The following is a 12,688-nucleotide window of genomic DNA, read 5'->3' on the forward strand; positions in this document are numbered from 1 at the left end:
CTTGGAATGTTAACTCTGAGAGTCACATGACTCAAAACATTAACTTTGTTTTTCTCTATCCAGAAATCTGCTCAACCTGTTGGTTGTCCCAACATTCTCTGTTTTTTTTAAATTTCAGAAATCCAGCATCCACAGTATTTTGCTTTTATTTTAGGGTGATGGACAGGAAAGATTTTTTTTTAATAAACATTTTATTGAGGTATTTTTTGGTATTATAACAACAACACAATAAACAATGTACATGAAACTATAAACATAGTGCAAAAGCCGTCTCCCTTCCTTACAGGCCCCACCTTTATTAACCCCCTACTCTAAGCTAAACTAACCCCCCCACCCTTCTGCTGAGGATTAATTTTCCGCGAAGAAGTCGACGAACGGTTGCCACCTCCGGGCGAACCCTAACAGTGACCCTCTCAAGGCGAACTTGATTTTCTCCGAACAGAGGATAGGCAGGAAAGATTAAATGAAAAATGATTTCATGGTGCAAGGTCAAAGAGATCAATGTAATGGACAGGTGAAGAAACAAAAGATGTGCCTAGAGGAGGCGTGAATGGCAGGATGGCTACTCACTGAACACAATTCAAAGGAAATAAGAGAGCAACAAGAGAAAAGAAAGCCAACAAAGAAACACAAGACAAGATTGGGCCAGAGGTTGTGAGCTAGCATTGTGGAACTCAATGCTGAGTCCATACGGCTGTAAAGTATCCTGTCAAAACATGAGGTGCTGTACCTTGAATTTACATGATCTTCATTGGAACACTGTAGAAGAAGAACTAAAATAATAGCTGACCAGAAGCTCAGAGTTATATTTGCGGCCTGAATGGAGGTGTTCTGCAAAGTGGTAACCCAGTTTATGATTGGTCTCCCCAGTGTAGAGGAGATCAAATGCAACATACTGAATTGAAAGACATAAGTAAATCGTTTTCACGTGGAAGGAGTGTTCGGGGCCTTAGTTCGTGAGAAGGAAGGAGATAAAAGAAAGGGCAGGTGTTTCATCTCTTTTGCCTCCAAAGGAAGGTACTTTAGGATATGGAGGAAGTGTCAAGGGTGATTGAGGAGTAAACCCAGGAGTTGCAGAGGGAACGGTCCCTTCAGAATTCATTTACTGCCAAGTATTGTTTTTAAGAATATTTTCTTTCAAAATAGATTTAGCATCAATCATGGATGCACCCCTTCATTAAATGTTATTTACTTAGTGCAGACAATCTGGCATTGTTCAGATAGAACAAAGCTAACATGACAAAGGCTCCTTCCCTTTCTACTCGCTCTCTGTATCCACCTTTCTCGAAAAGTGCATATATCACAGAAGTTCTGTGCAACACAGCCCAAAGGAGACACAATTAAAGAAGGATTTTACAGCCAATTCACCCTGTTCCCTTTTGGATTAAATCAAGCAGAATTTGCATATTTTAATGAAAGCAGACAACTTAAATAACCTGCTTTCAATTATCCACATATACTGCCAGTAAACAAGTACAAATATTCATCACGTAAAGGAATTTGCAGTTCACGCTCCTGTAGTTAGATATGTCACCTTCACAAAAAGACAAAGAAGTGAATGTGAGAGAGCCAAAGGGGAAAATCTCACTCTCTGGTTGGCACATTTCCTTCCCTTGACACATCAGCGTAAACTTTTAATTAGAAAACTATAAATTATGCAAACCAATAACATTTAAGTTGCAATTTAAAAAAACTTTTATGACATTCATAAAACTCAGAGTAAACCTCGAGTGCAGTAATTGGTGCTTTACTGTTGTATAAAAAAGTTTACCACTGTAGAACATAAGGAGTAAAATTTAATTTAAGAATGAAGCATACAGATCCATAAACGGTGGGTATAAATGCAGCCTGGCTTGACATACAATCTGTCTTTAATTTGTACAATTTGTCTGCAAGCAACAAGAGTAAAAGGGCTAGATTCCCTTCTCCTAATGGAGGTGTGAATCGGGTCACGGAAGTTTTGTTTTCTTCCTTCCTGACCCCCATACCATTTCCGTGTAAACTTTTTTCATGGGTCGGGAAGGACTTGGGTACAAAACGCACACTCACACCAACTGAGGTCAAAGTCCCCTTTGTGAGGGCCACAGGAAAGTGGTAATTCCTCCCACACACTAGTTGCATGTAGCTGGTGTATGTTTACAAAGCCCTTAATAAAACACCCTTCCTTGGAGTGTTTGTGACCACTGGGGCAGCCTGCTGAAGAGTGGAAACATTCTGAAAGGTAAGTGTAAAATGTTTTGCCACTATTAGATACTTTACTGTAATGTAGATGTAATTTAATGCATATGCACATGGGTAAACTGCAACGAAGTCACCATGTGAGATGTGGGGAGGGATTCTCTCAGCCTAGGCAGGGCCGGAGAATCACCGGGACGGGCGCGAATCGCGCGACGTCGCCCCGACGCCAGTCCGACGATTCTTGGCACAAATGAATCCGGGGGCAACCTGTTGGGGGGAGAGGGGGGGGTCTGACCCCAGGGTTGGGGGGGCCTCCGATTGGCCTGGCCCGCCAGGCCTACCGATCGGCGGGCCGGCCTCTCAGGCTGGGGGCCTCTTTTGTTCCGCGCCAGCCCCTGTAGCCCTACGCCATATTGCGTCGGGGCCGGCACGAAGAAAGGAGCCATCGCGCATGCGCAGCAATCGCGCCGGTCCCACTGCGCATGCACAGACCCGCGGCGCCCATCTGATGCTGGCATCGGCAGCTGGAGCAGCGTGGGTCGCTCCAGTGCCGTGCTGGCCTCCTGTTGGGGTCAGAATTGCTGCTCCTGAGGCCATGTTGATGCCTTCGAGAAACGCAACGCCGTTTACGATGACGTCAACACTTAGCTTTAGGATCAGAGAATCCCACCCGTGATGTTCCAATTCAGCTCCTTATTTCTGCTGCTCCTTGCCACATCTGTTGAGCTGCTCGCAGAAAAATACTTTTCACTGTACCTCAGAACACGTGACAATAAACAAATCAATTAATCAATCAGTCCAGTCCTACATTCATATAGAACATAGAACAGTACAGCACAGAACAGGCCCTTCGGCCCTCAATGTTGTGCCGAACAATGATCACCCTACTTTAAACCCATGTAACCCGTATACCCGTAACCCAACAATCCCCCCATTAACCTTACACTACGGGCAATTTAGCATGGCCAATCCACCTAACCCGCACATCTTTGGACTGTGGGAGGAAACCAGAGCACCCGGAGGAAACTCACGCACACACAGGGAGGACGTGCAGACTCCACACAGACAGTGACCCAGCCGGGAATCGAATCTGGGACCCTGGAGCTGTGAAGCATTGATGCTAACCACCATGCTACCGTGAGGCCCCAGACTGCATCAGACTGCATTGTGCCCAAACATTATTATGGCCTGGATACTAATCATGGAACACCAAGATAACATGGTGACTGTGATATTGTTAGACAGGATAGTTGCTTGTAACTTCTGACATTTTATTTAAAGAGTTACCAGATGATATCATTGAATTTACAGTGCAGAAATAGATCATTCGGCCCAGCAAGTCTACTACTGGCCCTTGGAAAGAGCACCCTACCTAAGCCCACATCTCCACCCTATCCCCGTGGAGCACATTAGCATACTGGTTAGCACAATTGCTTCACAGCTCCAGGGTCCTAGGTTCGATTCCCGGCTTGGGTAACTGTCTGTGCAGAATCTGCACATTCTCCCTGTGTGTGCATGGGTTTCCTCCGGGTGCTCCGGTTTCCTCCCACAGTCCAAAGATGTGCAGGTTAGGTGGATTTCCCTTACTGTCCAAGAAAAGGTGGGGTGGGGTTGCGGGGATAGGGTGGAGGTGTGGGCTTGGGTAGGGTGCTCTTTCCAAGTGCCAGTGCAGACTCGATGGGCCGAATGGCCTCCTTCTGCACTGTAAATTCTATGATTGTTACGCCACCTAACCTTTTTTTCGGACTCTAAGAGCAATTTACCATGGCTAATCCACCTAACCTGCACATCTGGACTGTGGGAGGAAACCGGAGCACCCAGAGGAAACTCATGCAGACACGGGGAGAGCGTGCAGACTCCCAGTGACCCAAGCCGGGAATCAAACCTGGGACTCTGGAGCTGTGAAGCAACAGTGATAACCACTGTGGTACCGTTCCCAGATGCAAGAGGGACCCAGAATTACAACTCTCAAAGAACTTCCATGTTTTTTCAACGTATCATTCCTGTTAATGTGTGGGCGTGTGTGTCAGTGTGAGGATGACTTAGCATGTGAAGGACAGCAGGTTGTGGGAGAGTGACTGACAGAGAGGAGGTTTGTGTGTCCAAGAAAGGCATTCCGTGTGAGAGAATGAATTTGCACTTGAGTGGCAGACTAAGGAGGTCTTGTGGCACAATGGTAGTTTCCCTACCTCTGGACCTTAAGCTCTGGGTTCATGTTGGCCATGGAGGGAGTGTTCATAACGCAGTTCAACGGGCTGATAATCAGCTTGGGAATCCTTCCATCACATCCCTCACTGATCCCCAAGAGGGAAAAAAGTATGTGTGAAGATACGCTGAAACAAATGTGGAAAACTAGATGAGAGTTTGCAAGCTCATGAGGGAGCATAGGTGTGAGGATGGGAATTTGTGTAAGAGACTTTGTAAGTCAGAGAAGCTTTGTGTGCAGCAAAGCGTGTGTGTGTATGTGGGAGAGTGTGTTTGTGTCAATGTGTAAGAGTTAGTTTGTATGGCGTGAGTGACTGACTGGGTGAAGGCTTGTATATACTTGTTGCTGCAGAGTCAGCCATGCATTTCATCAAGAAGATCTTTAGGTGCTAACACAGAGCAGTTGCATGCACATCTCTGATAGTTGGGGAAGATTCATTCAAGTATCAACCTATTGAATCTTATGGTGCACAAGAAACAGCAGGTAGGGGAATGCATCAATGGTATCAACCGGTATTTTTGTATATTGCGGCAGTACAGGAAAAATCTGCTTTCAAAATGATGCTTTGCAGAGCTGAGGGCTCTATTACCTTTTATTATGACACCATTAATCTGCAGGATGCAACATTCAGTTACATACTGATTGTTTGAACTACCCCTCACCTAATGTTTCACTCTCTGCCTTTTCATGTTGAATAATAGATAGTTCTAAAGTTGATGGTAGCTCCACCAAAACTCGAGTGAGAGAAAACAAGCCTCTGAAGGCCACAGTTCCACAAAGAACTTGTGACCTAAAGAATAGATGGTGGATGGAAAGAGCACAGAAGACTCAGCAACTCAGATAACCACAATGTGCGCAGCTTCTTCAGCGTAATTAAAATTATCTACGGTCCGAGTACCCAGGGACTCACCCCACTGCGAGCCAAAATGGAGGCAACTCATCAAAGAGAGGCAAGAGCACTTCGAGGACCTCCTCAACCAAGACACAGCCTTCAACACAAGCACCCTCTCCCATGCCAATATCCGCAATATCGAGGCACTGGTCACACTTGACCAGCTGCGGTGGGCAGGCCATATTGCCTGCATGCCCGACAAAAGACTCCAGAAACAAGTGCTCCATTCTGAGTTCCACAATGTCAAGCGATCACAGGGAGGTCCGAGGAAAGGCTGCAAGGACACTCTCAAAGCCTCCCTAAATAAATGCAACATTGATATCCCATTGATATGTGGGAATCGCTTGCCTTAGAACACGCAAACTGGAGACGAAGCATCTGCAAAGGCACCAATCAATTCGAGCATACAGAGTGGAGCACGCAGAGGCCAAGTTCAAACAGCAGAAAGAGAGGGCAGGATACAGAGAGTCTCACCCACCCACCTCATCAAACACCATCACCAAACCTGTGGCAGAGTCAGCGGATCCAGGATTAGACTATTCAGCCACCGCAGAACTCACCTCCGCCGGGTGGAAGCAACCTCGGCCCTGAGTGACTGCCGAAGAAGAAGGTGTGTAGCTTTGGGACATTTCCCAGCGCAGTCAATCCAACTCAGGAAAAAGAGGCCCAGAAGTTGTATATTTCCATTCCAGGGGATGAGCTGGATTAGAAGTCGTGTGTTGAGGCTGCTGGGTTGTGGAGGCGAGCTGACCGAGAAGACCTGACTCTGCTGGAACAAGTGTGGGGGCTGCTGTGTGCGGAAGCAAGCTGGCTGTGCACCTGAACTGTGCTCAAGATTGAAAAAAATATAAAACAAAGTATATCCCTCCAGCCCTCAACCCATGCCACATTCATGCCACTGCATGCCCTTCACCTATTCCCCATATCCTCCATGTCAAATTATGCTCCAGTACCCAACCCAATGCCATCCCCCATACCTTCCATATTGACTTATGCCCCTGTACCCATAGCAAGCAATTTGTTTTCAAAACTTTAAAGGGCAGATTTTTTTATATTTTGATAGATTGACAGGCATGCCAGTTTTAACAGTTAATTTTGACGGGTCTGTTGACAGTTCCAATGAGCTTGACAGTAATGAGTTTATGCACTTTTTATACACATTTATACTTGCAATTAACAATTCCCAAGGTCACCTGGCTTACCTCAAAGTGCACCTGACCTACACCAAATGTCACCTGACCTACCTCAAAGGGCATCTGACCTCCTACAAAGGTGTCCCAGAACAAGATCCAAAAGGGTACCCCACCTCTCTCCAAATGGATACCCAGGCTATCCAAATTGACCAACGATGTTCAGACCTGTCTAATCTGTATATTTTGTGTTTCACACACCTGGCCTACCAACATCCTTCTCCAGTGAAGGCAGCTGCTGAGTTAAATGGCCAGCAGCCTCTGTAAACTAACCTTGGCCTGACTCCATCCTCATCCCCCATCACGAAAATAGGAAATGCAGTGTTCTGATTCCTGGGCTCATACACCATTTTTGCCACAATGGAGCGGCTCTTTGCCTTGGCAAAATCTAGGCCTATGCTTTAAAAAGTCCAAACTCGGCAGCACGGTGGCCAAGTGGTTAGCACTACCGCCTCACGGTGCTGAGGTCCCAGGTTCAATCCTGGCTCTGGGTCACTGTTTGTGTGGAGTTTGCACATTCTCCCCGTGTCTGCGTGGGTTTCGCCCCCACAACCCAAAAATGTGCAGAGTAGGTGGATTGGCCACACTAAATTGCCCCTTAATTGGAAAAAATAATTGGGTAATCTAAATTTATTTTAAAAAAAGTCCAAACGCTACAGAGGAGAGGGATTAGATCACAGTAACAAGCATTGAAAAACTATGTTAAAAGCATAATCTAACATTTCATTATTTCTAAATTACAAGGAAGGACTTTTACGCTGTAATAGAGGTGATAATTGCAAGATGTATGGATATACAGGACATCACACAACTTTTGTCTCTTATTTAACATCCTGCCTTTCACGTGCTAATAAAAAAATGTCATTAGGAACCCCCTAACACCAAACAGCACGTGTTTCAACTTTATTCCGTTGCTTTGTACATGGACTGACAGACAGCTGCACCAGCAAAGGAAGCACATTATCTTGCAGCATCATCAACGAAGAGCAGTGTGAGTAGCTGAGGGTTAGGATAATATTGTCCACATTAAGAGTTGGAAGATTCCATCAGTGGAAGAGACTCGCTGATGAACTGTCCATCATGCACACTCATCTGGGCGATGGACATTTCATCACTGTGGACATCTTATGACAAATGATCATCTGAAAGAACCACAAGAAATTCAGGACAGCTGCAGTTCACACTCCCCATGCTATCATCTTGCTCAATCCCTGTTTCACTCTTAAAGGATGCCCCAGCAATATCAGCAGTGCCATTAATTTATTGGTTATTATTCAGAGGAGGGAATTACACTCTAGTAGCATTGTTAGTGTGCAAATTAAGTTTCAAGATGTATTTTTCAATAATTAAACATTTCTGATCTGAAATGAAATGAAAATCGCTTATTGTCACGAGTAGGCTTCAATGAAGTTACTGTGAAAAGCCCCTAGTCGCCACATTCCGGCGCCTGTCCGGGGAGGCTGGTACGGGAATCGAACCGTGCTGCTGGCCTGCTTGGTCTGCTTTAAAAGCCAGCGGTTTAGCCTGGTGAGCTAAACCAGCCCCTGAGATCACAAAGCAATATTTACATATGCCTGTCATTTCAGGGCATGACTCAACATGGAGAGCAATGGAGATTGGGAGACAAATCGACATGTTTAAGAGTTTCCAAAGCAACTTATTCAGTTATTGATACAGTAAGGTTTCTCTCTGCCTGTTATGGATTACAGATTCCCTGCAGGAAGAAAGTCTGGTCCAACCAGTTTAGATAGTTTAATGACGGTTTCCTTTACCCCTTTCCTGAGATGTCAAATTGTCTTTTGCAGATGCAGATTAGTGCCTGGATATGGAGCGAAGACCAGAAAAGAGGGAACCTTTGAAATACAGCAAGAGGATCATCCCAGTGACACAACTGTAGAGTGAAGTAGCTGATAGAGGACATGGTGCTTGATCTTGGTCCTGACTGTACAGATAGTCCCAAAACGGACTGAACTAGTAGCTCATGTGATCGAGTGTCTGGTAGTCAAGTGCAATATTGGGAAACGTGTTTACTCAAACTGAATGTGACGTGTAAGCAATAGTTTTCATGTAGAACCAAACCACAGTAAACTGTGTGTACTCCAGAATACTCACCGTTACCTAGTCATTAGTGTTCCTCGAGGTCGTGCAGAGTTATATTTCTATATCCTGGGCACACTCACACTCTTTTCTTTCTGACTTTCCGATTGTGTGATGAATGAACAATAGGTGGGTGTGTTTTCACACTGGGCTGATGTAACTGCCAAACTGCTTCACTCTCACTCTATATGGTATCACAAAAAATACTCACACCTCAGAATACATTTTGAGATATCTCTGTTTTAATCATCTATATCTTGCAGTTTTTTTTAATCCTCCTGGAGTTTTACCTTAACTGCAGTTCCCAGTAGCATCACCTTGCTAATGCTGCTGCGTTAGACCGTGGCAAGGTTACATGACAGGAAGAGGTGTTTCTACAACCATTTAACTCTCAAACAGGGTTACAGAATAGGGTCAGCTGACAGGGAGAGGGTTTAACTAAAATATAATACACTCCGTTTTACAGAATTCCGTGAGGTGAGGGGTGAATTATACAATGTGTTCTTATATTGACTTTGGCCCTTATGTGCTTGATTGCTTTGGCACTCAAATATATTAATCCAAAACAACAAGGGGCCCATCACTTCTGCAAATCATTATTATTATCAAAGGTTAGATATTCACCTCAGGCGGTGGTGTGAAATGGGAAGTATTGGATCAGGTGCCTATTAAAAATAGTGCCAGGTGTTCCGTACCAATTGCGGCCAGTGGAATTAAATGCCATGTGCTGCATATAACAGGTGGTCACTCAAATACTGCCTGGTTTGCACCACTGTCCCCAAGTCAAATTTCTAGTCCATAATCTGTCTGTTGCACTCACCCCCCCCCCCCCCCCCCCCCCCCCCACACACACACACACACCCCACACCCCACACAACCAGTTTGTCATCTGTCTCTGGATCTCTAATGTCTTGATCTCTCATTCCTCCACCTTGATAACTCAAGCCCTCCAGCACCTACCCTAAAACCAACCAGACCTGGCCTCCTCTTACTTGTAGCCTCTTCTTCTTCTTAGCTCCCTAGAAATACATTTATCCAAATGCAGTTCTAATGAAAACCTAAGGCAGGAATTAACTCAAAAATCTTAAAGACCCTGGTTTATTACATCATCACTATTACTCCAAGTGATGTTGCAGTAGTATTTCACTTCAGACGACTATAGTATTGCTGGAGGTAAGAGGTATGCATAGTGGGAACTCTCATGGTTTTTTCTTACTGATCAGAAAGTCACGGACTGTCGCCCGGGAACTTCCTGCAACTCAAAAGCTCCTGTCTGAGCTAGTTGACTTGGACCATTTATTGGCCAGTTAGCAAGATAGAGCAAAGTATAAAAATAAGATATTCCATCCAGGCAAGGAGAAAGTAAGGATTGACTGACATATCTAGTTCCAATCACAAAACAGAGTGTGAAGCCTCGATGACAGTGCCCTTTAAATCCAATATAAACTTCAAAGTGAATGAGGCAAACCTGGGTTTGATCAGTCTATTGGTCAGTGGAGGAAGCAACATGGTTAGTATAGGAGAATAAGAGTATTTATTGCACCTGTGCTCTGTAACCCCAAGTGTACCATATGAAGCACAGAAATTAGCCATCACCTAAACTGCTTCCCCTTAATGTGATTTGCTGGGGGTCTTCAATAAGTAATAACAGAACATGGATAGACAACTATTGGGGATCAAAGACAAACCATGTAGCACCATGTAAAATGGAGGAAAAGTGGAATAGTCATTTTGTGGTTTCCAGATGTGGTAAAATCCCACTAGTCCAACACCAGGGATTGGCCACTTGTAGATCATAAGCAGTGGAAAATATTTCATTATGGATCTGGCAGAACACAGAATGTACTGCAGGAGGCAGAGATGGGGGGGGGGGGGGGGGGGGGGGGGGTTGCTATTGATCAACTCACAATGTGTCTTTTTAATTGTAAAATGTGCGATTTGTGAAGATAAGCAGAAAAAGTAGAAAATGGTGGTGGAGGAGGCATGGAAAACTTCCCCAACCAAAATTATTATTTTTTAACTCGGTGAAGAAGAGAAGTGGTAAACAAAAAGAGAATGCTTTGCAGCGGTACAGCAAACAGCAATATTTCTACTAATCACAATATCTGAATCTGCATTTCCTCTGTTTTATCATGGACCAGGAACTCAGGAAAACAGCATAACATCGACCATTGGAGATAATGTTCCAGATGCGACCAATGGAATTTACTGATGTGCTTTAAGAATTTAACACATTAATCCTTACCTCCATATTTATACTTTAATTGCAGTGGGTGCATTCCTATTCAAAGAAGGCCTGCCAACACCAGTTAGTGTTTGTTGAGATCAAGTGTCACACAGCACTAACTTTACTGCGCAATCCTCATCAAATAAATTGTTTGTTATTCATTCACCATTAATGCATTTACTATCCCCTGCATATGATGAACAGTACGAGGGAGCTGTTAGCAAACTGTAATACAATGATTCCATTAAGTGGGGATGGGGATGGCAGAATGCATTGAGATGAAAAATACTAACCATGGGAGTGTCATCCCAGCATCCTCTATGGTTATCTCCGGAATTTATCTGGGAAGACTGAAATTAACTTTGCACACTCTTTTCAGACAGGAACAGTTGAGAAATGGTTTGACCGTGTGTCACATCTGTCATGTCACGCTCAGTGTTTGTGAAGTAGTCTGAGCTTTAAGCAGTACACATCAGATATACAACACCATGCTGTGGAGAACACTGTGTAGCTTTCGCTAAGTATTGTGGTCGGTCGACCATGAATGTACAGATACTCAGTAATGGTACAGTGGTAGGCATAAGAACTGGGTTCTATTAGGTTAAACCGGTCTGAGTATATTATATTGTATCTGATGTATACAAATGTCATAAAATGTAACAACATGGGGCATAACAGTGCCATGACACAAATGTCTTGAATTAGATTATTTATTTCAATGTGTATGTGTTTGCATTTGTCAAACTCACAGTTTTAATGGGAAACAGAAACATTGTACACCGACAATCTGTTTGTGCAATAGACAGCTTAAATAAACACACGTTAAGTGAATATATCCATTAAAGTGACAAGATATTGTAAACCTCAAGCAATTTTGTCTCTATTCCCATTGCATTCATTCCTGTCAATTTAACCATTAAAGGAATCGAGGATCTTTTCATTTGTTTTCTTCCCTCTATTATTTTATATGTTAACAGTCCAAATTGCTGACAGGGACATTCTATGTGATGACATGCATGTTCATCAGTTCCAATCCTTTTATTCCCAGGACCCTGAAACTGTTAAAACACCTGTACCTTTCCTCTCCTCCTCAGTCATTTCTACTCCCTCGAATGTAAAGGCTTGAACCCCCCAAAGTAAGCATCACTTAATCACCGACACGTTGCATTATCCCAGCTTCATTACTTTCTTCTTACTCTCTTCTAACTATGGACGTTGGCCCTCAATTGTGAAAAAACTCATTGTCCTCTTTCAATCGTCCTTACAATCTAGCGAACTCTAAATTGAACACAATAAATGTATGAAGACTTTTACATAAGTAGTTTATGTTAAAAACTGCGTGAGACTGCTGCCTCAGGGTGCTGAGGACCCGGGTTCCATCCCGGCCCTGGGTCACTGTCCGTGTGGAATTTGTACATTCTCCCCGTGCCTGTGTGGGTTTCACCCCCACAACCCAAAGATGTGCAGGGTAGGTAGATTGGTCATGTTAAATTGCACCTTAATTGGGAAAAAAAAGAATTGGGTACCTTTAATGTTTTTTAAAAGTATGTGAGGAATATTATAACATGCAAAATTCCTCTTCATGTTTCTTAGTGAAAAATCGGTTTAGGTAAGTTAATATAAATACCTTGGTATTTATCCAAACTTAGGTTCTGTTTTTTATTTATTATTTGCTTTCCAAAGGATGACTGTTCAAGATATGGAACACTATGGATTTTAGGCCCTTAACATTGTAGGTAAGCAGGCCTGTAATGAGTTGGCTGTAGGTTAGGTCCAGATGAAACTCAGTGGGCTAGAAAGGCAGTGAGGCAGCCCTACAGAGGCCTACCATATCCTGAGGTGCAATGTACCACTGGTTGCTTCCTATGCAGTTGGCACTGCTTGCTGTATTAGAATGG

At 43.9% G+C, this 12,688-nt stretch overlaps 1 protein-coding gene across 1 annotated transcript in view; it reads left to right on the forward strand.

Annotated features, from left to right (window-relative positions):
- LOC119955070 (protein shisa-like-1) overlaps positions 1 to 11,728 on the forward strand; it is a 226,297-nt gene extending 214,569 nt beyond the window's left edge. The window contains exon 5 of the mRNA XM_038780920.1: positions 8,272 to 11,728. Within this exon, the coding sequence (XP_038636848.1) occupies position 8,272 (1 nt within the window). The 3' untranslated portion in view covers positions 8,273 to 11,728. The remainder of the gene's footprint in view (positions 1 to 8,271) is intronic.
- Positions 11,729 to 12,688: the final 960 nt, after the last annotated feature.

The sequence above is a fragment of the Scyliorhinus canicula genome, chromosome 20 (assembly GCF_902713615.1).
Source record: "Scyliorhinus canicula chromosome 20, sScyCan1.1, whole genome shotgun sequence".
Classification (NCBI taxonomy): Eukaryota; Metazoa; Chordata; class Chondrichthyes; order Carcharhiniformes; family Scyliorhinidae; genus Scyliorhinus; species Scyliorhinus canicula.